Source organism: Sciurus vulgaris (genome assembly GCF_902686455.1).
Source record: "Sciurus vulgaris genome assembly, chromosome: 2".
NCBI classification, from domain to species: domain Eukaryota; kingdom Metazoa; phylum Chordata; class Mammalia; order Rodentia; family Sciuridae; genus Sciurus; species Sciurus vulgaris.
The window spans coordinates 187,568,492-187,596,214 of NC_136462.1; the positions used below are offsets into that span (position 1 = coordinate 187,568,492).

The 27,723-nt window shown below is 45.8% G+C and overlaps 1 protein-coding gene across 10 annotated transcripts in view; it reads right to left on the reverse strand.

Moving 5' to 3' along the window:
- PTPRT (protein tyrosine phosphatase receptor type T) overlaps positions 1 to 27,723 on the reverse strand; it is a 1,026,485-nt gene that overhangs the window by 253,367 nt on the left and 745,395 nt on the right. For all 10 annotated transcript variants that reach the window (XM_079126897.1, XM_079126896.1, XM_079126893.1 and 7 more), the window contains exons 10-11: positions 4,052 to 4,253; positions 2,527 to 2,629 (exon numbers count right to left, since the gene is read on the reverse strand). In XM_079126897.1, the coding sequence (XP_078983023.1) occupies positions 2,527 to 2,629; positions 4,052 to 4,253 (305 nt within the window). The remainder of the gene's footprint in view (positions 1 to 2,526; positions 2,630 to 4,051; positions 4,254 to 27,723) is intronic.

Consider the following 27,723-nt stretch of genomic DNA (forward strand, 5'->3'; position numbering starts at 1 on the left):
GGTGGCCCTCCCCAGCTCCCTGCCAATTTCATTTCTCATTGCTGCTGGGGCATGTCAACCGCTCCTCTCTTCTCCCCATTTACTGTAGTCTAAGGGCACCTGAGCCTGTTAAAGAGATGGGCAAACTAAGGGTAAGAGCTTCTGTTTGTGGGACCCGGAAATGTCTTCCCATGCATGTGGTTTGGGCTTCTCAGAGGCCGCTTTGCTCGGGGGCAGTGGGGAAAAGACCTTGGTCTCTGGGGTCAGGCATGCCTGGATGCCTGGATCTAAGTATCTCCTTGTTTTATGCAGCTTTGGTGAAATAGTGTGCACGCTTTACAGAGAAGGAGAACTGAGTCTGAGAGAGAGAAAAGGGGAGAGAAAGAGAGAGCAGGGGAGAATATTTTGTCTAATACAGCAGTGTTAGAGCAAGATTTACATCCAGGTTCACTGCCACCAAACTCACATTCTTTCCATGGCCCACACACAGCCAGAAGACTGGGGAATGAGCCTAACTCCATCCCCATCAGGAATCTGTACAGTGAGATGCCAGGGATCAGGACCCTTTGCTGATCTATTTATAGGCTTGGATAGCTGGGTCTCCTATAAAAGGTCATAGACTTGGGGTCAGATCTGAACTTTGCTGTGAGCCAGTTGCTAACTTGCTATGCAATCTTGAGAAAGCTGCTTCTCTTCTCTGACTGTACTCTTGCCATCTGGGAGGCTTTCTGAGATTTCAAAATAGAGACCGATGCTGCTGTATAGAAGAGGAGAGAATCCTTAAAGCATTGCTGGCCAAAATGGGACCCGTGATTTGACACCCAGACATCCCACATTCAAACTCAGTTTTCCTACTATGTGACAGTGTGCCATTCGGTATCTCAGATTCTTCATCTGAAAATGAAGATAATATCTCACAGTGTACAGATAAGGTGCAAGGCAACGCTACATCAGAGTAACTGGAAGAAAAACAGGGAATTCATAACTTGGTTGGACTTAGAGCCACCCTCTGTTTTGGCTTGTTGCAGGTAGGACAACCCTAGGACACCAATATGTGGAACCTCAGACCAAACACTGCAGTAGGAAGCCCACAAACATGACCTGTGCCTGTTACGGGGCCTGAAATTCCTCTTAGTGGGGAGGAGCATTGTCCAAAGTGCTCAGAGTAGGCAGGAACTTGCAAAATTTGGCAGTTGATTCCATTTGCTTCACTGCCTGTAATTTCGGGTAAAGCTGGATATGCATTGGAAAATGAAGACCAGGGCCATCTCAAGAGCCTCCTTCCAGACAGGTCTCTCAGCCTCCAGGGACACCTAGAGTGATACTGCTGCATGCAATTCTCCAGTGGCTCCCTGTGGCCCTCATATAAGCTCCAGCCTGTCAAACATGCCCCCATTCTCATGCCACCCTCCAGCCTGACCTTTATGTTACAGCAGATCTAACCAGGCCTGGCTGCTCCCCATTCCAACAACCTGCCTCTCTCCTCAACCACTCTGCCCATGCTGGACACTTGAAACTTGGGTGAAATCTCATACGACATTGGAGGGGCTCCTCAGTGTCACCTCCTGGGACAGCGCATAGTGACCTGCATGTATCTCCATAAGCCTGGTCTTATGGTAATAATATTTTCATGTTTCTGCCTTTCAAGTAGAGTTTGGTTTCCTTTAGAACCTAACTTATTTATGGCGAATTCTCTACTGTATTCCAAGTACTTAAATAGTGCCTGAGACAGAGTGGATATTCATAAAAATGTGTGTTGGATGAATCATTATTGTCCCCTGTGTCACTCCCCAATCTGAGTACATGGGGTGCTCAGTGCATGCTTGTAGAACTTAATTGTGCCAATCTGAAAGCTCTTCTATATAGTACACAGCTTTGTTTCAATGGACTGGTCCTGCTTCCTGGAGTTCTGAGCAAAACCAGCGGATAATATTGCTGCCCTCGTTCACAGTGTAGCTCGCTAAAAAGAGATGCCCACCCTACTCACAGCATGGGATGACACTAGTCAGCTTAACTTCAGAGATGCTTTGGCTTTGTGGGCATCCACATAGTCCTGCCCTCTTGTTAAAATCAGCAGCGTAACCTTAATGGCAAGGTCCCTGTGGGACTCCAGCACTCCACGCCATAGATGGAACCAGTCTCTAGGTCTCTCCGTGTTCCTAACCTCTGAGCAGCTTATTTTGAGATGTCAGCAAGTCTCTTTCTCTTACTGAGAGTGAGTCTTGTGATCTCTCCAGGGAACTCTGTCCAGGCTCCCCCTTCTACTAAATTTACCATAATGATGCTCCAGAAAGTTCTCTCCCTGACCACCTTCAGGTTCCCATCAGCATGTTCCCTCTGAACATTCCACTGTGGGAAGAGATGATCCTGGCTCTGAGGCCCCTCTGACTTGGTCTTGGGACTGCTGACCCTCTTCTGTTTGGGAAGTCTTGCTCCTAGCCTGTGTTGCCCATGCGTGTGGCCAGTCACGTGATTCAAATGGAGTTGTGTACGGTACTGAGGTCCTGAGAAGGAGAGCTGCAAACTCCAAATGAAGAACCTCCTCACCTGACAGGGGCTCCCCGGGACTGAGCCGGCTTCAGCATCACGGTGATGGTGGTGTCCGTCTCATTCAGAGGTGTATCTGTGTCGTACTCAGGCATCGATGGAGCTGGGTAGGGAACAGAGATGGAAGTGAGGCCTAGCACAGTTCCCAAAACCTCAATTGCCACTTCCCCTTGATGCCATCCTTCAAGACCCTCCGGGTGACTAGAGGGAGGCAGACGAGAGTCACACACCAGAGGCTTTTAGCAAAGGAAGCCCTGACTTCCCAATGGCCTGTGGGCTCCTTCCCGGAGAACAGTGGCAGTGTGAGCAGTCACCCTAAAGAATCACCAAGTTCCCCATGGAATAGCGATACATGCAAGAAATACTATACATACTTAATAAAGATGCAAAAGCAAAGTCAACCAGGTTAAATGCATTTAAATGCAAATTAAAGCCCTGTTGAATGAGTTCCCCCGACTTTTTCTTTTTTTTTTTTCATGAGACCCTCTCCACACCTGATAGGACTGTGACTAAACCTAATCCTTTGAAAAGGTAATTTAGCCATTTATATTAAGAGCTATTAAAACCCACAGCCCTTTTAATTCAGTTTTTCAATGTCTGAATTTAATCCTAAAGTTATAAACTGAACCCACGAATTACACTTTATTTTGTAACATGTTTATTGAAGCGTTATTTTATAAAAACACGGAAGCACCAAATATATCCAACCACAGGGGAATGTTTAATTAAATTACGTCCATCCACTTGACAGAACATTAAAGAGAGCAATTCAGCAATAGGGAAATGCTTATGGGATCAGGATAAGTAGGAATATTAAGCTACAAAACATCATGGTGTTTGAAAACCACCCGCGTAACCTGTATGCTTCTAGCCCCGAATGGCAGCAAGATTCTGAAAAGTGAAAGTCATCTTAACAAAGTCATTCCAAGGGAGTTCTCATCCATGCTGACTAGTGGTGAAGGCAGCCCTGACCAATATGGCGGCTGATATACTGGGGTCACTGTGGCTCACAGTTATTCATTCACTTGTTCTGATATCAGAGGCCGCATGAGCCATCACGCCGTGTCTTGCACCGGCAAAAAGAAACTTTCTGAAAATAAAATTACAAACCAACTTTGAAATGTGTGCTTTCCCCCTCTCTCTACCTCACACATCTTCACACTATTGAATGTGACCCTGCGGCAAGTCATCTGGTGAACTGCCACCTAGTTTAATATATTTTTTTTACACTTTAGGAAGTTCATCGATTAGGTCTCCTTTGTAAGGCTGCAATGGTAACCCACTCAGGACTGCGTCCTCCTCATTGTTGATATACCGTGAGGGGACAGTTGACTCTGTCTCTTTTTACTCCCAGGAAAATTAGGAATGGGGCAGGAAAAGGGGGCAGGTTTTCTTCCTTTTCACTTGCTCAAAGAGATCACACTCTATTTATGTATGAGCTATCAAAATGTATAAATGCATTCTATTGGCATGTACAAGTAATGAGAAAAAATAAAATAAAATGAATTTAAAATAAAAGAGATACCTGAAATTTTGGTGGCGATCCGAGTGGTAACCGGGGGTCCAAAGCCCTTGGCAGTGCTGGCCTTGATGGTGAAGGAGTAGGTGGTCCCTGGGTACAGACCCACGAAGAGGTGGTGAGTTTCATTCCGGAGCTTGAACACTTTTCCCCTCTGGCTGGAGAGGTCGGCACTAGGGTCCAGTGAGCCCACAGCCTTATAGTTGATCTGCATGGCAAGGTGACAAAGAAACCAATGTCCACTCAGAGCGCTAGAAGGAGTTCGTTTGGTTGGAACATCAGGGAAGGACAGGTGTGAGCAGGTGAGCTACGTCAGAACGTTCTGCAGAGCCAGCTGCAGCTGTCTACTTTGCAGATTAACCCAGGCCCTGAATAGCCCCCTACTGGAGCAGCTGCAACCAACAGAAATAGAAAGCAAGCCTCACATGTCATTTTAGATTTTCTAGTACTAGCATTAAAAAGAAGAAAGTGTATCTTGTTGAACCCAATATACCAGAATATCACCATTTCAACCTGTGATCAGCATTAAAACATTTAATGAGATAGTTTATATTCTATTATTCATATTAAGTTCAAATTTATATTAAGAGATCTGTTGTAGGGCACCTAGGTTGGTTCCTTAGTTTAGCTACTGTGAATTGAGCTGCTATAAACATTGATGTGGCTGCGTCACTATAGTAAGCTGATTTTAAGTTCTTTGGGTATAAACCGAGGAGTGGGATAGCTGGGTCAAGCCGTGGTTCCATTCCAAGTTTTCTGAAGAATCTCCATACGACTTTCCAGAGCAGTTTGCACCATTTTGCATTCCCACACCAATGTATGAGTGTACCTTTTGTCCTACATCCTCATCAACATTTATTATTGTTTGTATTCTGAATGAAATTATGGCATTTGCCAGTAAATGGATGGAGATGGAGAATATCATACTAAACGAAATAAGCCAATCCCCCCAAACCAAAAGCTGAATGTTTTCTCTGATATGCAGATGGGTGCTCATTCACAATGTGTGGGGGGCATTAGGTAGAGGTGGGTGAAGGGAGTGGAGGGGGTCCGGGGGTAGGAAGGAGAGTAGAATGAATCAGACATTATTACCCTATGTACAGATACAGTGATTCGACTGGTGGGGTTCTACCTCACGTATAACCAGAAGAATGTGAAATTATACTCCATTATATAGGATTATGAAAGTGCATTCTACTGTCATGTATGACTAGTTAAAAAAAAACTAAAAAAAAATTTATAAAAAGAGATCTGCTGTGTAATTTACCCTTAAAGTATACTTCACCTCAGACTAGCCACATTCAAAAGTACAGTAACTCTCTGTGACTGGTGCTGAAGAGCAATGTCTAAATGCAGTAACCCAGTAAGAATTATGTAGAAGGCTTGTTTAAAATGCAGATCCCGGAGCCCACTCTCCACAGGGGTATAGTTTACATTTTAGTGTTTTCTCATGCCTTATCTTGTTGGTCTTCCCCCCCAAATTTGGGGGAACCAGGATTGTTTTCATTTTAATGATGGAGAAACTGAACCTCAACTGGAAATAACTTGCATTATTAAATCAACCCTTTTCAAAATATCTATGGCAAAGCCCTAGTTTTCGGTTTTCCAATTCACTTTGGACCAATAATAACCCAAAGTCCCCTCCCCACATGGCTTATCCTGTGAGTTCAGCAATAAAACTCATCTACACTGTGCAATGATGACTTGTGTCCACTGTCCACTGATCACCCTGGTGGGTGTCACAGCAATGTCGAGGTAGAAAAGTTTCTGGAGTGCTCACTCTCAATTTCTACACTTACTTTGCTGTGAGAGTAACTTGAAGTTGGTAGTGTGGCGCTGGCCGTCACGGGTCCCACTTTGAGAGTCCCGTGTCTGAATTATACAGTAAGTGGCACACATAGGATTGTTTTTGTTTGTTTTCTTATCTGGCTTGTTCCATGAAACATGTTTCATTAAGCTGTAGCGTACATACAGAGAAGTATGCAGCTCCATGAATTTTTGCAAACAAAAGTCACAAAAATTTGAGAAATAGAGCATTCCCAGTCCCAAGGCTTCCCTTCAGGCCTGCTTCCAATCTTCCCCGCCTTCCTGCAGCAAGGATCACCCCACTTCTAACAGCATAGACTAGTTTTGCCTGTTTTGAACTTATAAACAGAATCCTACAGTATGTGCTCTTTCCTGTCTGGCCTCTTCCTCACATGTTGTGAGAGTCGCCCATGTATCACGTGTGGCTGTCAATCATGCCTTCTCACGATTACTCAGTCATCCATTCTGATGCTGGACTCAATCCCGGCCTCGACCTCAAAGCCTGTGCTCATTATTCTCCACCACACTGCCTGGCCTGCCAACAGGGTTCACTAGTTAAGAATGCATCCATTTATCTGCTCCGTTACTCCTTCTCCAAATTCCAATGTTTTTTGCATAATCACTGCTGGGGACCCCAAATGAACAGAAGCCCATCCTCCAGTGGCTTCCATTCTAGAGAGAAGCCAGTCAGTCATACAGACAACTCGTGTCATTTTATCTTGCATCACCAAGATCCCATACTTACAGGATGGTCAGACCAAGGCAGGAAAGGGAACATACCAACTTAACTTAAAAATAAGTGATCTGTTGTTTCTGGTAGAGGCACCAAGTGTTTTGGAGAAAGAGATGATTTCTCTCTCCTGTGTGAAGCAGGGGTGGAGTAGAAATTGATGCCACATGCGCAGAAGAGCAGACTTGGCCCGGAGCAGAGTGAGCCTGGGAGAAGCGCAGAGCGCTGGAGAACTTGGGCTTTCCACAGGTGGAGCCTGAGCATGTGCACTCAGGGCTCAAGCGACCACTCAGCTGTCCCCAGTTCCTTCTGGTCTCCTCAGCCCTTCTCAGAGGCAAGTGCTGCAAGCCTCCAAGCCCTCTGTGCCTCAGGGTTTCTTGGCTGGGTGCTTCCAGCGGCTGACCAGCATTGCCCCATTAATTCCCCAGGCTCCTGTCCACTTTCCCTCGGGGCTCCAGCTCCATTCACCTGGAAAGGCAGCTGGCTTGAACATACTCTGATCATTGTCTATAAAATTCTCTCTTCCCCCGTCCCTATGTCTTTACTGATGTTTCCAAAACTTCTCAGTAATCGTCTCAGCTTCAAACCCTGCCTTAGCCTGGGGTCTGCTTCTGAGCAATGCCAAAGCAAGAGCTCTCAGGAGGGCGCTCAGGAGAGAGGGGAAGCCACACCTGCAGGAGGTACAGTCAGGGCAGAGGAAGGAGCCTCCTAGGTTCCAGGCAGAGGAACCTGCCTGGGCAAAGTCCTGACGGGGTGGCAGAGGTCTGCACGGAGGCAAGTCCAGGGTGACTGTTGAGCGGACAGCAAGGGAGGCAAGTTTGTGTTTGGATCTGGTTTCTGTAGCCACAGAAGAGAGGAATGTGCAGAGCTGTGCTAGCGGCCACCAACCCCAGTGTGCCAGTGGAAAAGACACGCTTTTGCATTCCTTCAAAATTCCTGTCCCTGTTCCCCTGCTGGAGCTGGTGGCAACTCCACTGATATACAGACACTGGGAGGTAAAACTCATGCCTTATTTACTAGCCAGCTCCTTTCCTACGCTCCAAATTCAATCCAAAAGCGACTCAATTTCCACGGAGCTGTCAATATAATATACCGCACTCCCCTGCTCTCCTAACCTTTCCTGGTATTACAGGATCCTCACTTACTTGTAATGAAACACTATGAATAAATCAATGCATGTTAATATAGCATGTCTTCAATTTTTTATGAAGGGCTTCACCAAATCTAATTCCCACTGCTTTGTCAGAAACAGTCTTTGAAAAATTTAACTTGCAAGTTTTACGAAGTTAGTCGGGGATCGGACCTGGGGAGGGAAAGAAGAAAGGTAAGAAAAATGGAATGGGGGCGGGGCTGTGGCCATAATGCATAATGCACTATGAATCTTCATTCAGAAGTGGAGGAAAGGGAAGGTTTGCTAGCAGAGAAAACACAAAATAAAGGGTTCATGGGGGAAAAGGGTGCTGAGCTGCCTGTCCATCAATTTGGGGGTCCAGGGATGGGCTCTAGCTACAATAAAGTGGTTCCTTGCAATGGAATCCCCAGCTGGAAACCAGAGTGAGCACTTCATTAACAAAAATTCAATGATGTCATAAGAGCAATGACTTTCCATAGCTCAGGATTAAGACTGCATTTTTGTCCTGTGGTCTGAACCAGCTCACTGTGCGAGGTGACTTCAAGGGCCCTTTCTCCTGCCCTTCAACCCTTACTTCAGTACTTGAAAAAAAGCCATGACCTCTTTTGCCAGACGGCCTTTGGACCAGCTGTCTGTCATGTTGAAAAGCTTATTCCTTCTTCCCACGTCTCCTCTTTGAGTAATTCAAGACTCTTCATCCTTAGACTTCACTTAAAATGACACTTTCCATGCACGCCCCCTGTGGTTCCCAGGTCCTCCTATTTTATGTTCCCAAAGTTGCATATCACTCCTCTGACTCACTAACTCTCCACTGAATGATGCAATTATTTCATCTAGTATTTCATAATTCAGGGGTTAACAAAGTATGGTCCGCAAGCCAAATCCAGCTTGTCACCTGTCTTTGGAAATAAGGTTTTATTGGAATACAGTCCTCCCATTCATTTATGTACTGTCTGAGGCTATTTTCACACCACCACAGCAGAATTAAGAAATAGTTGAGCTGGAGACCCTAAGGCCCACATGGTTTAAAATATTTAATCTCTGGACCTTTGTTGAAAAAGTTTACTGAGCCCTGTACTAGACTATAAGCCCCAAGAGGACAAGGATCTTACCTGGTTTTTTGTTCAACATTTCATCTCCTAGGATGTACAAATGAGTGATCAAGTTAGCTGTGTGGCTTGAGCAATTTGCTGAGCCTCTCTGTTTTAGTTTATTTTACAGAGTGACTCCAGCTTTTTTACTCAGTCCTGAGGGTCCAAGAATCCATGAGTGACTAAGTTCTGCACCAGAGCTCTAGCTTCAATGGACCAGAGGCTGTCTTAGGAGCAGAAGGACTTGTTTGTTCACCGGGGAAAGATTACGTCAGTCTTGTTCAAATGGAGCACATGAGAAGACTCTGGTCCCGAGGACGAGGCGGTGCATGGGGGCGAAGGGAAGAGCTGAAGTAGGGCAGGGAGGAGGGAAGCGGCCAGGACCTAGGAGCATGTGGCGGGAGCACCATTGGGAGCCCACATCCCCCTCCAGGTGCTGAGGCAGGGTGGGGCTCGAGAAAACTCATTTAATTCTGGAAAAAAAATGGCATGGGTTCTTCGTGGCTGTTCCTCTTCCTTCTCTAGGGAAGCTGAGGCCAGGAGAGGACACTCGAAGTGCCAGCTAGGTTGTGCAGTGCCAAGCCAAGAGCACTCAGGAAGGTGTCTCAGGAGAGAGGGGAAGCCACACCTGCAGGAGGTACAGTCAGGAAGGAAGGAGACGGTCCTGCCTGGGCAAAGTCCTGACAGTGGCAAAGGTCCAGGGTGACTATCCAGTTGAAGGCAAGGGAGGCAAGTTGGTGTTTGGGTCTGGTTTCTGTAGCCACAGAAGAGGAAAACCTGCAGAGCTGTGCCAGCGGCCACCAACGTGGCGTGCCAGGGGGTGAGGGCAGCCTGAGGGCCGTCAGGCAGCTGTGCAAGGAGCGGTCTGGGCACAGAGCTCAGAGCTCTCTGGGGTCTCAGCCTCACCAGGGTCCCATTTCTGCACCGGTGAGTGAATGTTGGTGCCACAAAACAGAGAAGACAAACCAGGGGTGGGCAGGCGGGACCATGGGCTCATTCAAAGGGATCACTTCCAAGACCCCAAATTCAGCCAGTACAATTCCATTACCTAAGCCAAATGCTCTTATTACACACTTATACACAGGCTGGGATAAAAACATGAGGCTCATGTTCATGTCATGATCAGAGACAAGGTGTAGTCAACCAACGATCAAGATGCAAAAAATAAAAATTAAGGAAATCCACAAAAGCACCAGCTATTGGTGACCAGAGTGTAAACTGAGTGGAGATCTGTCACTCACAGCCTGATGTTCCAGAAGCATCCTCTGTACCTTGGTGCTATGATCTTATATCTTCATCCTAAACCCCTGGGGAGGGCCATCACCCTACACTCTGCCTCCCAGCTGCTCCTGCCCTTCTCCCCAGGCTTCCACCTTCTATTCTGAAAGTCTCAAGAGACCAGAGTTTTAACAAGACGACATGTGAAATAGACCAGTGTGGCTCCTTCATTGACTAAAAGGTTCTCAAGCTCTAAACAACAGGTTGAAATATTTTCTCCCTTTTGGATCTGCTGGAAAAGCATTCACAAGCAAGGTCTTTGTCATCCAGGTGGCCTTGGAGGCAAACAGTGCAGAGGGAGACCAGCTCAAGGTAATCTCTTGCTACACAGTATAGAGCCCACTCTTTGGTTTCTCAGCAATTAAAAAATACAGTGTGAACACAGCCCTTCTGAAGAACAGCGGGGACAGGTAGATGCCCGTGTCGCATGTGAGAGCGACTTCTTCGCCAGGTGCCTTGTTTCCTAGAGAGCTGGGGACGGTTATAACAATGGAAAAGTGCTCATGACTGATACTCACAGCTATCCCTGATGTTTCTGAGTCTGGGGACAGTGACTGCCTTGGCTTCTGTGGGGCCCTGCTGGTTCCTTCAAGCCACCACTCTACTCACTGAGAATCTGCCTCTTGCCAGGCTCTGTGCTGGGCTCTGGGCAAGGAAGAGGCAGGTGAAGCAGGCCCAGTTCCTGAGTTCTTTGGGGACAAAAGCAGGCATTGATGGATATTTCAGGGAGTCGAGTCCTTTGGGAACACAGATGTGGGAGTAACTGGTTTTGCCAGAGAGCAAAAGGACAACTTCCCAGAGAGAACTGTGAGAGAGTTGAGCTGAGTCAATGGTCCTCAGCTCTGGCTGAGCATAGATTGCTCAGGGAACCTTTTAAAAACTACTGGTCCCTGGCCACAGACTAAGTACATCAAATTCTCTGGCTATAAGGCCCTGGGAGTGGATACATTTTAAAGCTACCGGGGAGATTGAAATGGACCAACAGGACAGCCTCTGCGACTCAGAACAGGAAGGGGTGAGGCCGAAGAGCTCTGAGAGGTAGCGTGTGCCAATGGGAGCTGCCTCGTGCAGCACGCTGGAGGGGACCGGAACATCACCCCTGGATGCCACAGTGGTGGGCTGGGACAGGAGGCCGGGTGAGCTGAATCCAGTGGGTGAAACTAAAGAGAAAACATCCCATAGCCTCAAAGTGTCTTCCCCCAAATTAACTAGTTACTGTTGTGCTTTGACCATAAAGCCAGAAATTCTTTGATACTTATCCCTTCTGGAGACGGAGCCCGTCCCCACCTTCAGTGTGGCTGCACCACTGACGTGCTTTGAATGGATGGAACACAGAAAGAGGAAAAACGGGTGACTTAAAAGTGAAGTGACCCTGCAGACACTGCCTCCACCAGGTGAGCAAGACTGACAGCCCCCGTGACAGGTCATGAGGGGGTCACGTGCCCCCAACATGACGCGATAAGAAGGGCCCCTGCCTTCCTCGGTCTTCTTCCCTCAGACCTCAGTCTGCTGATGAGAAAATGTCAGGCGAACACAGACACAGATCATCAGTCCGCTTACAAAGCGTCAAGGTCATAGATAAAGAGTCGGAGAAATGGTCAGCTTCTCCAATCTGATCATCGACTCTGATGGGTGATTTCAGATAACAAGCACACATGTCAGCTTAGCACGTGGGAACCTGGAAGAGCAAAAGGGACCTCCGTGGGAAAATGGGGGAAATCCGAAAAGTCTGGAGTCCACTCAATCCCCACACACCGGCACGGGTTCTTAGTTTTGATAAATAGGCCACGCTAAGAGGCTGGTGTCCAGGAGCCCTCGGGACTATTTTTTTTTCTTTTTTGCAACTTCTTTGTAAATTTAAAATTTTTGTCAAACTAAAATGCTTATGGATCAACAGAAAGTGGCAAACTAGGTCTTGGCACCTGTGTGGGGCCTTGTGGCTGCAAAAAAGTACAGCATATGTTCACTCTTGAGTACACGCTTGGCATGGCTGAGTGCTGGGACATCTTCAGAAACTCAGGTCCAGTCAGGGAGATGGCTGTGGCCCACAGGAGAGAGTGGGAAAGGCTCAGTAAGACTCCTGCTCTGGGCTGGCGATGTCACTCAGAGGCGGAATGGTTGCCTAGCATGCCCAGGGCCCCAACTGCTCTCTCCGCCAGCTCCAATCCTTAGCACAGAGCAACTTCCCATCTTCTCTCCTCCCCTCCCTGCCCTACACAGCAGGGATGTCACAGCCCCTAACAGGACCACTGTCAACTCAGATGGTCTAACCTCTCTTCCTAAATTGCCATAATGCAGTTTAATAATATTAAGCTTAAACTTTCCTTTTGGCTTTTAATCTCATACTGGGGTGTAGGGGTGCTATGATTTGGTTATTTTCACAGAAACCTTCCTGCTTAATGAGTCTGTCTAGTGATATTCCCAGTGGCTTTAGTCTGCATAGCAATATTTCCTGGGCTTTTGAATGTAAGAGGCTTGCCCTCCAACTTCTCACTCAGCTGATTTCTGTTCTGCGAAGTTTAACCTGGTTAAATTGCTAAGTCGCATGACCAATTTCTCTCTGGTTGGCTATGGGCCTGGATATGAGAGAAGTTAAATCATCTCATGACCCTGCTCTCTGAAACCTTGCAGCTATACCAACAGTCTTTCTGGCAGAACCAGTCTGGGAGATCCTTCCTAGAGGGAAATACCTGGGTTCTATTTATTTATTACAATGACTGTCAAGCACCCAGCCAGGCATAAAGTAAGAGTCAATAAGGTTTACTGAATAAATGAGGATTAAGAATGAAAATGTAACAAATCCTGATGTGGTACAGCTGGGATTTGAAATGAGGTCATTCTGCACTAACGCTCAGCACTCTTCACCCACCCTGGCACTCTGCCTTTGGCCCCTCTGTGCCCACCCTGTGTGACCCATCCCTAGGTGGAGGGATTGGCAGGGTGGCTGTGACTGTCAGAGCACAAGGCTTTGCAGTGGCCATCTCTGAACCTGCCTCCCTCAGGAGAGAACCTGGCAAGCATTCCCCAGCAACTGTGTCCACAGAGCTGGCACTCAATCCCACCATATGTGGCAATTAATGAGATCCAAGCTGGTGAAGTTCTTGTCCTCTTGGGCCCAAGTTCCCAAATCTGTGTCAGAAGAAAGTTCTTTGGTGCCTTTCCTATTTTTGCATGATTTTTATAAATGGTCATAAAGCCTTTGAAGTTCCCCCCATCCAGAGGTGGAGTTTATGTCCTCCCTCTTGAGTCTTAGAAGACTTGTGGCTTTTTGACCAATAGAATGTGGAGGAAGTGATGCTGTGTGACTCTAACGCGGGGCTATAAAATGCAGTGCAGCTTCTGACACTGGTACCTACAGCATCTTAGTGGCTATGTACAGAGTCTCACTCTCAGGACAGCCATATGTGAGGAAGCACAGGACACATGAAGAGGCCATGTATAGCCCCAATGGAGCATTATCTTCCAGGTTCCATACTGCCAATCTGGAAGCTTGCAGATGACTCCAGTTCTCTGCCATCTAGTCACCCTGGTCTTATGTGTCTTCTTGGCTGAGACCCCAGCCTTCCTGGGGTTGAAACAAGCCAGTCCTATACCCTCCCAAATTACTGACCCATAGAATGTAAATTATTACAGTCACTCTGAAAACAGGTATGGAGTTCCTCTAAAGACTAAAAATAGATCTACCATAGGATCCAGCTATCCCACTCCTGGGTACGCATCCAAAGGAAATAAAGTCAGCATACAAAGGGACTCTGCATACCCATGTTTATTGCAGCCTATTCACAATAGCAAAGAGATGGCATTAGCCTAGCTGGCCAACAGATGGATGGATAAAAACCATGTATATATACACAATGGGGTTTTATGCGGTCATGAAGGAGGATGAAATCAGGTCATTTGCAGTAAAATGGATGGAACCAGAAATTAGCCACACAAAGATAAATAAGTACGATTATGTTTTCTGTTATATGCCGAAACTAAGATTAAAAAAAAGACTTGAAAATAGAAGATGGAGTATTAGGAAGGGGAAGGAGAATGGAGGGTGGGCAGGGGAAGAGGCAAGAGCAAGAGAGAGTTGTAGAGAAGGTGGGCACAATCAAATCATCACACATGCATGTGTGGAAACAGCACCGTGAAGCCTTAATCTGTTTAATTAACATGAATGAATAAAAATAGTTTAAAAATTTGGATCCACACAATCTATAAGCATAATAAAATTGTTTTGTGCCATTGGGGTGATTTGTTTCTTAGCAGATAGTAACTAGAACATTTGTCCATTAGACTTAGAGATTTCTTGAAAGCATAGATAACATTTTATTCTCTTTTGTATCCCAAAAGGAAATATAGTAGATGCTCAACAACTACTTGGTGACTTCTTAATCCAGAGATCAGGTAACAAGCACCCCTAGTAGTGAGAATGATGGACCTCAGGTGCCTCTTGATAAGGGGGCTCTGAGAAGGGCACAGCAACTGGGGGGTATTTTTGCTAACAACACAAAAATCATGATCTAATGAGAAAATGTCAAAAAAAAAAAAAAAAACAAAAAAAGCAGATTAAAGGGAAATATACAGAAAAATTGACCAGTACTCTTCCAAAGAGCCAAAGTCATAAGAGATAAGGACTGGGGAGCTATCCCAGACAGGAGGTGACCAAGGAATAACTAATAATGAAGAGCAGTTAGGATCCTGGATTGGATTGGCAGGAGGAGATTGGTGGGAAAAGAAGTGGGTTGCCAATGAGGCCCGTTCAGTGCTCCTCACAGGACAGCTCACCGTGCCCATCAGAGTTAACTTCCTGGTTTCAATCACCGTGCCACAGTTAAGACACTAACATTAAGGGAATCTGAGCGAGGGTATACTGAAACTCTGTACTCATTTTACGATTTTCCTGTAAGTCTAAAATCATTTTAAAATTAAATATTTTTAAAAAAAGAAGACAGAAAAAAATAAACGTGTGCTCAGCCTTAACTGATTGGCTTATCTGCAAATCTCAACAATTGGCTAATCTGGAAGCATGAAGCCATGAGAGCAAAAGCCAAAGGCTCAAGCCTCTGCTCCTCAGCTCATGGTGGGATTAGATCCCAATAAACCCATACCATAAGTCAAAGGCATTTAATGGGGTGGGGGATGTAGCTCAGTGGCAAAGCACTTGCTTAGTGTGCATGAGCTCTTGGGTTCAAACCCTAGTACTATTAAAAAAGATGAGGGAAAGAGAGAGAGAGAGGAAGGAAGGAAAGGAAGGAAGGAAGGAAGGAAGGAAGGAAGGAAGGAAGGAAGGAAAGAAAGAAAGACGTGTAATGTACATAACCTGCCTAGGTTAGCTTAGCCTAGCCTACCTTACACATGAAATTCAAGTCAGCCTACAGTTGTACAAAATTATCAAAATTAAAGCTTATATTAAAGTGTTGCATATTTCCTGTAACTTATAGAATACTCAATTGAAAGTGGGACACACTAGTTGTATAGGCTCCCTTTTGTGCCACTGTGAAGCCAAAATATAAGTTGAACTATCAAGCAGGCCGTCTGTTTTGACAGCAATAAGCATGCAAGTAACATTTGTGACCAGCAAGCACTTGCCAGGTCCCTTGCCAAGCTCTTCCTGGGCATTGCTCATTTAGTCCTCTCAAGTTTATGAGATCACTACCATTACTAGTCCCATTTTGCAGATGAGGAAACTAGGGCTTAGGGAAAATTACTGCCCTGGGTTCTCGCAGCTAGTAAGGAGCAGAGCCAGGCTTGGGACCTGAGGGTGAGCCTAGAATCCCCGGCTTGAACTTGGTGCTCCTGAGGACTGGCAGTGTTGCTTCTAGGGAGACCAGAATCTCTGCTCTGGGATCCTACTGTTGAAGGACCCTGGACTGAGAAGATATACCCGGAGTTCAAAGAGGTAGAGGCAGCTGCTGGTTAGAGGTGGGTATTCAGAGGCCTAGATCAAAAGGAGTTGGGTGGAAATGAATTCTGAGAGTGGAGGAAATCAGGCGACCTGAGGCTGACTAAATTTCCCAAACACCCCGAGGGTTTCTCTGACCAGCCTGGAACTTCCTGCCTCCTTCTCAGAGGCGAAGGCAGGGGGCAGATTGAAGAGGCCTCCCAAGGAGGAATCCATTGATCACATAATCACACATTTTGGGTCAGTGGGGGGCAGAAGGCTGAAGTTTCACTTTATTGCACTTTTCTTTCATTCAGTATTTTTCTCATGAAATTAAAACAGAATTGATTTTCTCCCCCACTAAATCAGGCATTAGGAAGGGAATGAAAGGAGGTCCAGCTGGAGATTTGAGCATCAATTCCACCCAGCAGAGCGGCACTTGTAAGAGGTTTTGGTAGCCCCCGTTTATCACAGGAAGGTTTTGTAAAAGGCTTTCTTTTTGGCGGGGGAGGGCATGGCTATATTTCCTCCTTCTAAGGAATAAATGCAAGTTTTTGTTTTTCCCCTTTCTTTGTTAAAATGATCACTTAGCTCTTGCTCTTTTTGACCCGCTGGTCTCGGGCTAGAAGGTCTCTTTTCCTAAACCTGCCCGGTGGTATTTTCCTAGGAGCAGGCACACAGCAGGTGAAGTTGCTATTTATGGAACTGTCAGAGCTGATGAAGTAGGTTTGGAGGGGACCTCACGCCCTCCTGTTCTGCTGTGACCACAGGCTCACTGCTGAGTCCAAAGTACCTCACAGCTAGAGGGAGCTTCTACATTAACAGATACTCAGTGGAGACTGGGGCAGGAGAAAATTAAGACTCAGAGAAGTTAAGAGGCATGCCTAATGTCACACAGCAAGTGGGTTTCAAAGGATAGCAGAGCCACATACAGAGGGAGTGGGGAGATGTGGGCATGTCCCAGTGCTTCCTCTTAGCAGATGGTCATTTAGAGCAGCACTGCCCAACAGAAATGGGATGTGGGCCACGTGAGTGGTTTTGTTTTCTAGGATCCACATGGAATAAAGGAAACAAAAGCAGATGAAATTAATTTTAGTAATACTTTCATTTAACCCAAGATGGCTGCTGTGTTATTGTTCCAACATGTAATAGGCACAGAATTATCAAGGAGATATTTTACATTGTTTTTCCTGCTAAGTCCATGCACATCTTGGTTCAGACTAGCCACATGGCCTTATTTCTGGTGCTCAGGAGCCGTGTGTAGGTAGCAGGTAAAGAGTGGTCTACACCAGGGTTTCCAACCTTTTCTCTCCTCTTCCTCCTCCCCCTCTTCTATTTCCTCCTCTCCTCCCTCTTCTTTTTATTTCATCAGCACCTCCAAGAAAATCTATTTAAACTTTTTTTTTCTTTAGTATGCTCCCATGAATTTTTAATTCCAAAGATAGGCTATTGAGTGGCCTATGTGCTTTATTTTTATTTGGGCAAATGTGCATACACTGTGCATATATGCATAGTTGTGTAGGGGCTGTGCATATCTGGATAGCTATGTAGAAACTGTGCACATCTTGATAGCTGTGGACTCTGCATATCTGGACAGCTGAATATGGAGTCAATCCATATGTGGATAGCAGAATATGGACTATACTCTGTTTTAAGGAACTGTTCTTGTATGTTATGCATATGTAGGCATAAGAAGATGAAGATATTTTCACTCCCTGACCCTGCCACTACCTCCAGCAATTTTCATCCATTGGGCATGAAGGCGCCCCTGTTAAGAATGTGTGGTACAGAGCAAGCAGCCACACCCAGGCCTCCGGTTCTTATCTGTGAAATGAGAGTTAATGTGTGACCTCAATGAAGCAGTTCTCAGGGAAAGCATCCTGCGGTGCTGTGCATGACACCGATGCTAATGTCAGAGCTGCACTGCTTCCAACACGTTCCCTCCCACACAGAGCGGGGCTCCCTCCTCGCTTGCCAGGGGTACGTGCGATTTGCCCTTGCCCTCTACCCTGCTCCAGAGAGCTCCCCAACGTCCTTATATGGGAGACCAGGGACTCCATCCTTCAGACTGGCCGTGGCTCAGCCCAGGGCAGCAGGACCACGTGCACCACAGCTCCAAGGCCTTCCCTTTCTTACTAGACACCTAATTAATGTCAAAGGCCCAGAGGGCACCCTTGCAGGGTGGCCCGGGTCCCTGACACCTGACCAACCCTCTTTCCTCCTCTGGTTCCCATCAGTTTATTAACTCTGCAAAGACACATGCCACCACAGGTTCCAACCTCCCCCATCCCTCACCCTGGTTTATGCCAGAATTGGGAGGTTACTGTGGGCCAGGTGGGTCTCCCTCCTTTTAAAAGCCAATGTGCTCTGTGGATGGACATATAAATCTGATGCCCCAGCTCCTAGAGATTCTGGTGCTTTCTTCTCTCCTCATTCCATCCTTTTCCACTGTTCTGTAGGATAGGCTTTTGTCCTGGTGGCTCCCAATGAGCTTTACTTTGTCATCAATAACTCTGTGACTTCTGTCCAGTTCTTCCTGCTGTCCTGAGAGATATATGCCCCTAGAGGCAATGCCAGGGTCATCCAGGAATTATCCAGAGCACCTCTGGAGGTATGAACATCTGTTCCTCTTATTCAGTCTCCAATTCTGCCTCTGGTCTGGGCAGTGTTCAGAACACAGGTGCTAGAGCCAGACAAGGCTGGCTTCCGCTCTCAGTTCCACCCAACTGCACAATACATGTGTGCAAAACTTATTGCAAGGGCTGTAAACTTGGTGTCCAAAGCTGGGGATTGCAGAGGGAAGCTCACGAAGTGCACAGTCTGATTGCCTGGCCTTGTGCAGCACGCCTCATTAGGCACCCGCTGTAGGGAGAAACCAGACTGTAAACTGGAAAGGAAAATGGCCTTGGGATTTTGCCTCTGTTTTTTTAAATTTTTTTTTTTATTTTTTCCTTTTTTCCTGCCTCATAGTAAAGTGCACTTCTTAAATTCTTATGTTTCTTTATAGATATTATTGCTCTCTATCTTTTATTTAGGAGAAGGTTCAGAATTAAAAGGAATTGCTTTGGATTGTATCCTTAGAGACCTTAGGAGAACAAAGAGAACTTTCCGACTGTGAAAGACTGGACAGTGTGGATTTGATCTTGGGTGTCAGGGCTGGTTTTAGGTTAGGATACTTAGCACCTAGTGACCTTCAGTAAGACTCATTTCCATCATCAAAAAACAAAAGAATGATAACAGGAAGCAATGCTATGTCATGAAGCTAAAACATGTCTGTGTGTATAGAAGCCCAGCACATAGTAGGACCTCAAGTGGATCAGTCAGATCTGAATTTACAACATCAGAGAGAGTCTTTGGGGGAAAATCACAGGCTCCTTCAACTGGACTCAGCAAGTACCTACTTAGTAGGAACGTACACCAACCTTGATTTTAGGCCGTTGAGATACTCCAGTGAACAAATCAATAAAGAGTCCCTGCCCTCCTGCAGGTGAACTCAGAGATTCCAGGGTGGTAAGAAGAGAGGTAAAAATTACAACAAATATGATAAATATGTCATTCACCTGGTTTGTTAGCAGATGAGAGGAGTTCAGGAAAACAGAAAGGAAAGGAGACAGCAGAGCAGGTGAGGCTAGGGAGTTCTGGGAAGAGTTCCAAGGGTTGCAATGGAAGGACTGAACTCTGTCCCCAAGGTGACTACGGAGGCAGAAGACCACACTTCCTTGGACTCCTCCACCGAGGCTCTGGGCCCTGGACACCTGAGAGGAACAGGTTGGAGCAGAGGACCTGCCTCCATACCTGCCAGCCCAGCAGATGCTGCAGAGCCTGGCCTGGTTGCCTGGTTCATCAACCTCCCACCAGGCTCCCTTCAGGGACTCCTGCTGAATGAGTGGAGAATACAGGGCATGAAGTATGCGCTGGCCAGGAAAAGTGAGCACAGAGTCCGGGTGTGTTGAGGAGGTATCTAAGAAGATGACCACTGCTCACACAGCATGGCCATCCCAATCTCGACCTTGGGAGCTTGTGGAGCTTGATTTAAAGACATCAAGGGTCTGATGAACAGTGATCTCTGCAGGAAGGAGTTCCCAGAGCTTATTAGATATCCTCTCTAGTTTTAGCCCCCCAGGAACCCATTTCCTGGGGGTTCAGCAGATCCTCAGAGACCATGTGCTCCCAGGACAACTTTTTAATTAATGCAGCTTCTTAGCCAGTTGTGGTGGCACATGCCTGTAAATCCAGAAGCTTGGGAGGCTGAGGCAGGAGGATCATAAGTTCAAAGCCAGCCTCAGCAAAAGTGAGGCGCTAAGCAACTCAGTGAGACCCTGTCTCTAAATAAAATACAAAATAGGCTGGGGGATGTGGTTCAGTGGCTGCGTGCCCCTGAGTTAACAGAAACAAAATTTTAAAAATAAAGTAATGCAGACTCTTTATGTGGTTCCCACCTGGAACGCCAGCTTCCTGTCAAGATTCAGAGCTGATGTGAAGAAGGCACCACAGAGACTCTCTCCTTGGTATGTCGAAAGCGTGCAACTCCAAGGCACGTGTGTTTCATGTAGGAGGTGGAAAGAATCATTCCATTGATTCAGATAAAGGTGTCTTCATTGAAAAATATCAAAATTTGCATGAAAGACGTTTGCTAAAGTAATAGCAATTGAAATATTCTTTGAAGTGCTCTCAATATAAATATAGAAACACTCCCATGGAGACCTGCTCACCTTATCACTGTATTCTGTGTTCATTGTTAGCCTCAGCTGGGATAATACAGTGCTTCCAGCACACACGGTCTTGACTGCCTCCTATGAGTGAGCTTGAGGGGGGTGTGTTGGGGGGTCCTGCCTCAGTGAGCGACTACGTCTCAGAGTCTAGCTCTTTCATTCCTGATGAACACTCCAGGGGCCCAGATTTTGCCTCCAAAGAAAAAAGAACTCAGGAGCCCAACAGAAGAGGGACCATGTACCTCCAAATACGGGAGCCCCGTAAGGTTCCAATGCTCTCTCCCTGTTGACCCTAGGTGTTGAAATCTACCTGCACCCCATTCCCTGAACCAACATTGCCATTTCTGTCAGCAGAGGAGCCAATGGTGCCATGGCCACATCTGCACTCGCTGGTGTTTGGCTGCTAAGAGGATGGAGTGTACTAAACCAAAAGGGGCTAGAGCTCAGAGGTCCAAAGATGGAGAGGGCCAAGCCCCATGGCAGGATGGAGACACCCACCCTTGGAAGCAGACAGCAGGGGAACCAAGCACAGAGGAAAGCCAGCCTAGTACAGACAGACCAGAGGGGTGAGAAGCAGAGACAATGGGGACAAGATTGAAGAGAGAAACTGGACCTTTCAGTTATGTCCATGATGCCAATTAACTTTGCATCCAATGCCCAGAATTTTCTGTCAAGCCAACCTGAGCTATTTCATGGTAACTTTATTTCTCAAAATGTGTATTTCCCTGATGAGAACCTCTCACCTAAATAATCATGTTATTTGTATCTTCAATCCTTTCCTTGTTTTCGTTTTTGTGTTTTATCCTCAGCAAACAGTCCAAAGATACTGGCTCCCCTTGCTTGATGGCTGCCTCAAAGTCCCCTCTTTTCTCTGCATCCATGGTTCATCTTTCCCCATCCCAGGTCCTACACACCATTCATGAGAAGCTTCCGATTCATACAAAGTGCAGACTTCAAACCATATTAATTCATGTGGGCACCTGGTGCTCCCCAAGGCAACACAGCTTGTCCGGGAAGGGGACTGAATGTCAATGCCTTGGTTTTGCTATTCTCTGCCTTCCTGGGGGCAATAGCCCAGGAAGCAGCTGTGTGGGTACCTAGCCTAATCCTCAGGCACCAGCCACAGATAAGGGCCAGTGACCTGGGCGAGTACCTGAACAGGTGTCAAGTCTTCCCCTTGAGCCTCACGTACACCCAAGCACAGCACACCACCTCCCACGCCCAGCCATGTCCGCGGTCAAGGGGTGAGCATTCCCCTTGGGCGATGGGCTGGGTTTTTCTCTGTTATACCAAGAGTAATACTGACCCTTCTCAAGGGCAGCAGGCAGCTTCTTGCAGTGACTCAGACCATGAACCCTGCTACTTATCAGCTATGAGACTTTGGTCAAGGTGCTTACTTCTTGGTACCTCAATTTCCTCATCTTTCAACTGGGATGACAAGGTTTCAATCTCATGGTCTGAATGAGAACTAATGGAGGATCACATATGTAAAGCCCTTAGAACAGTCTCTGGACACATAAGCATTTGGTGAAAGCGATCTACCCATATTCTTAAAATGTTAAAGCCCTCCAATGGTTTTCCAGTGCTCTAAAAATAAAAACCACCATCTGCACAGTGGCCTGCAGATCCCGCGTGGTGGTGCCCTGGCTTCTGTCACTCCTACGTCATATCAGTGACCACACGTCCCCTTGCTCTTGCAGTTGGGCCCACCAGCATTCTCCCTACACCTGGCACTGGTCCAGCGTCTCCCACCATCGGGTCTGTGGCCATGAGTGCCCTCTGTGCAGCACCCTCTGTCCTCGCTTGGTTTGGTCAGCACCTTCTCTTCCTTCAGTTCTGGGCTCTAACGGACCATGATAGGCTCATAGAGGAAAAGCACATCATTTTGCACAATTCTAGGGAACATTATTGACAGTGTATCCACAGGGATGGTGCCTTCTAGAGTGGTCCAAAACAGCAGCCCTGCAAGGTAGGGATTTCCCCCAGAGGCGGATGGACCAACGGAGGGCTGGGTCTGCATCATTGATTAGTGAAGGAATAGGGCATCCAAAACACAACACCATTTGCCAACATGTTCTTTATGACTTGGGGCCTAAGTTCTAGTCCATCTTGTCTCTCTTTGCTGCTTCTGTCATCTTTCCACTGTAGTTTTATCATCCATAGCCAAAGCATCACTTAAAGAGAATATACCAGCAAGAAGATGTACAAGCAATCAACAAACATATGAAAAAATGTTCACCATCTTTAGTAAGAAGAGAAATGCAAATCAAAACTACACTAAGATTCCATCTCACCCCAATTAGAATGGCGATTATCAAGAATACAAGCAACAATAGGTGTTGGAGAGGGTGTGGGGAAAAAGGTACACTCATACATTGCTGGTGGGGCTGCAAATTAGTACAGTCACTCTGGAAAGCAGTGTGGAGATTTCTTAGAAAACTTGGAATGGACCTACCATTTGACCCAGCTATCCCACTCCTTGGCCTATACCCAAAGGACTCAAAATCAGCATACTACAGAGATACAGCCACATCAATGTTCATAGCTGCTCAATTCACAATAGCCAGACTGTGGAACCAACCTAGATACCCTTCAATTGATGAATGGATAAAGAAATTGTGATATATATATATATATATATATATATATATATATAAACAATGGAATATTACTCAGCTATAAAGAATAATAAAATTATGGCATTTGCAGGCAAATGGATGAAATTGAAGAATATCATGTTAAGTGAGATATGCCAATCTCAAAAATCCAAAAGACGAATGATCTCACTGATAAGCGGATGATGACACATAATGGGGGTTGGGAGGGGGGCAAGAATGGAGGAAGGAGGGACTGTATAGAGGGAAAAGAGAGGTGGGAGGGGTGGGGGGGAAGGAAAAAAAATAATGGAATTAATCAAACATCATCACTCTATGTAAATGTATAAATATGCAAATGGTATGCTGTTACTCCATGTACAAACAGAAACAACATGTATCCCATTTGTTTACAATAAAAATAAATTAAAAAAAAAAAAAAGAGAGAGAATACACCAGTGAAAGAAACGAAGACTACTTCAAACCCTCCCTGGTGGCAGCTACCTTGGAAACAAATTTTCACAGCCTAGATCACATACACACAATTGCAAAATCATTGGTTTGCTTCTCTGATTAAAACCTGCTACTCTGACTGGACTATAAGCAACGTCAACATGCAGGCCGGATTCATGTTGGCCATTCATTGCAGTATCCCTAGCATCTAGGACACAAAGAAGACCCTCAATAAACATTGCTGAATGGAATGTAAGCCTTCATTTCTAGGCCCAGGGATGTTCTCCAGCCCCAAGTTGCGAAACACAGTGTGTGAATTCCCACTGTTGCATCGTATATTACAGCTCAGTCCCTGGTTAAGGGATGGGGTATCAGAAGCCTCCACTAGGCTGACTGATAAGCTCCAGAGCAGCCCTTACATCATGAGAGGCAAGGCAGTTGTAGTCCATAAACCAGGTTTTAGTCTTCTTGTGCCTGCTAAGATGAACCAGGAGGCAAGGCTGGGGTCTTGTCTGGGGCTGAGTCCCATGCAAGCTGGCAGAGAACGTGGCCCAGGCATTGGCGTTTTTAGAGAGGTTCTCCCTGTTCTGGGATTTTGGTGCAGCTGGTCTTACAGCAGTTTGAGGGGTGAGGGTAGAGAGACCCTGCACTAGGTGACTCCAAAAGTCCCCTGCTCCTCTAAGCATCCAAGATATAATGAAGGAATCGAGGGTCCAGCCTTATAAAGATGAAAAGTCCCTTCAGGCCTTGGCTCTTTCCAGTTGAAGAGGCATAATTAAACACAGGCCAGCAGGAGAGTGGTCAGGCGAGGTGAAACCGAAGGCAAGGCTTACTCCACGTTGATGAAGGATCCCTAATGTAACTTAGAGGATGTCTGCAATCATCTCAGTGTTTGAGTAACCCCGAAATTTATATATTGAATCCTAACTCCCAAAGTGATGATCCGGGGCCTTCAGGAGATGATTACGCCATGAGGGTGGAGACCTTATGAATGGGATTGGTGCCCAAAAGGTCCCAGAGAGCCCCCTTGCCTCTTCTACCATGTGCAGACACATAGATGAGGAAGCTGGCCCTCACCAGACATTGAACCTGTCGGCACTGTGGACTTGGGATTCTCAGCCTCCAGAACTGTGAGAAATAAATTTCTACCGTTTATAAGCCACCAGAGTTAGTGTATGTTGTTATAGTCCCTCAAAAGGACTTAGAGAACCTCTAAGTAGAACATAACAAAACACGAAGATTTCTGCCACATTCTGAGCAGAAAAATAAATGGCAGAGATGGCAGTCAAATCAGGGAATATGGAAACCATTCTTATTTTATTCAGGTCTGACTGTGCCCAGCTCTGTGCTCAGATCCCCTGTGCTTAGTATTATCCTTATAATTTTACTGCTGACGAGTTGGGGTCAGAGAGGGCAAGTGACTTCATCAAGCCCTGCCGAGCTGGGCTCTGGCTATTGTCTGAAGAGCAACAGGCTTGTAGATGTCACTGAAGGAAGCATTTTGAGGACAGAGTTACAGGATTATCTGTTCATAAATATTCATTTTTAATCCTTGTTTTTATGCAGCAGTTTCAGATTTCTAAATATTTAGATTTTTATTTGTAAACTGACAGGATACTGCAGTGGACTGGAACTCTCATAAGGAATAGAATTCACTCTTTTTTGATTGTCACGACCCAGATGACCTGTCTACTGGTACAATGCTTCTATTAGCCTCAATGCTAACACTGGCCAGAGGCAGCAACCTCAGACTTTAAATGAAGCTGTTGATAATAATATTAGTTTGCAGTCGCAATAATAGAAATTATGGACATATTTATAGAGCTTTGCCATAGGCGAAGTGTAGACTTAACTTGACCCTGACCACAACTCTATGCAGGGGGCAGAACCATGCCACTCTGTGTGCTAGTAGGAAAAGAAAGCTGTGGAGGCACCCCAGACAGGAAAAGAGAAAGCAGATTACCTGTGTATACACTGTTTAATTCCAAGTCTAGCATCCACTCTGGGTACTGCCATATTGTTCACAAAATCCATGATTGAATGATCACCAGTAAGACTTGCACCCAGTACAGCCATCAAAGATGCTGTGAGCAGCCAAGTGGTCACAGCATCCATCATGCAGGACCTGGTGCGTGTTCTGAGCTGATGCCAGAGAATGGAAAGGAGCTGCTCCTTCTCCGGTGAGCAAGCAAAGCCCAGAATGCAGAATAGAAGCTCTTGCAAGTCAACACCAACAGAAGTTTTGCACCCTGGGTGCTTTGTTCGCCTGACCCCGACTCCTTACATCTGAAGAAGAAGGCAGTGAGCTCAGGGGGATTCGTCTTCTGTCCAGATCTGGGAGATCAGCATCCTCCCCAGGAGACAGCGACATCACTGCCACAGCCCCGCCCCATCCCACTGGCAGAACCAGTTTATTTTCAGTTTTAAAGGGTCTGCAGCGCTCTGAGGTTCAAGGAGAAGGTCGGGCATGCAGTCAGGCATGAGCAAGGAGAAACTTCAACCAATCAAATAGTCAAATGGCAAAATAAATAAAATCATAAGCAATTAGAATGGAATACAGGAGGCCAGTTGTTTGATCTCCGAGCTTTTAAATATGCAAGTGAAAGAAGAAGTGCACCTTAAAACACAGAGAAATAGAGCTTGGATCATGTTTTAATAACATTAAAACTTACAAATATTAATCAAAGGGAAAAATAAAAATTAATTACTACATATGACAGAGAAAGTCAATGTCTTAATATAGAAAAAGCTCTTACAAATCAATAAAAAGGATGAACAGGAAGAAATGATACGTGAGTACGAAGTTCACAAAGACACATATCACTAAGGGGGAGACAAGAAATTCAGTCTTACTAGAAATAAAATACATGAAAGTTTAAATTAGATATCTAGGCTTACTTTTCTAAGAAGTGATGAGAATTTTAAATGATAATGAAAAGGTTTGCTAGATTAAGAGTGAATGGGTAGTTTCATGCACTGTAGATGGGGTGGTAAATCTCTTCTGGGGCTGATGCCATGGCTGGATGCCTCCTCAAGAAGTTACTAACACCAGAGTTTGACGTGGAGAGCAGAATCATAGCCATCAAACAAAACAACTAAACCAAAATGAAACCAAAATCAGACTACAGACTAGCATGTAAGTTTTTAAAGAATAATACACTACTACCTCAAAGAAGAATCTATTCCAGGAATTCAAGTGTTCTTCTTACACTTAAGATTTGACCAATGGAATTAACTTTATCTATAGCTCAAAGTTCATCCTAGAAGATTTTAAATGTTTTTGACAAAATTAAACATCAATTTCTGAGGCAAAAGTAGTGCATTTATAATCTGCAGGGATGGGGGAGGATGGCTTTTTTAATGGGAGGGAAAACCTGTCTATTATATCCAGCAATCATTTACTGAGTACCCACCACATGCCAGGAGATACAATGCAGAGCAAGACAAAGTCCCTGCCCTCGTGAGGTTACAGAGGAGCAGGGAGGCAGGTGGTGCTGTCCCTCCAAAGTTCAGGTTGAAAGTTACTTTCCATTGTGGCTGTATTAAGTGGTGGGGTCTTTGGGGGAACGATTAAGTCCTGATGGCTCCATCCTCAAGCATAGATTGGTACCTTATAAAAGAACTGGAGGGAGCTAGCTTGGGTCCTTTGAGGCCTTTCTGCCCATGTGAGGACAAAGTATTCAAGGTGCCCTCTTGGAGGCAGGGACTGGACCATCACCAGACACCCAATATGCTGGTGCCTTGCTGTTGGACTTTCCCAGCCTCCAAGGACATTGAGAAATACGCTTCTGTTCTTTATAAATTACTCAACCTATGGTATTTTGTTATAGCAGAACAAATGGACTAAGACAGGGTTAACCAAGTAAACAGATAAATTTTTATTTACTTAAATAAAGGAAGCAAATAATAGGTACTATGAAGAAAATCAAGGTGAAGGCTTAGAGAGTAGTAACTATTTACTTTTAGTGAGGAATGAGTAAGGGCAGTCCCATTAAAGTTGGAAATGAAGAAGG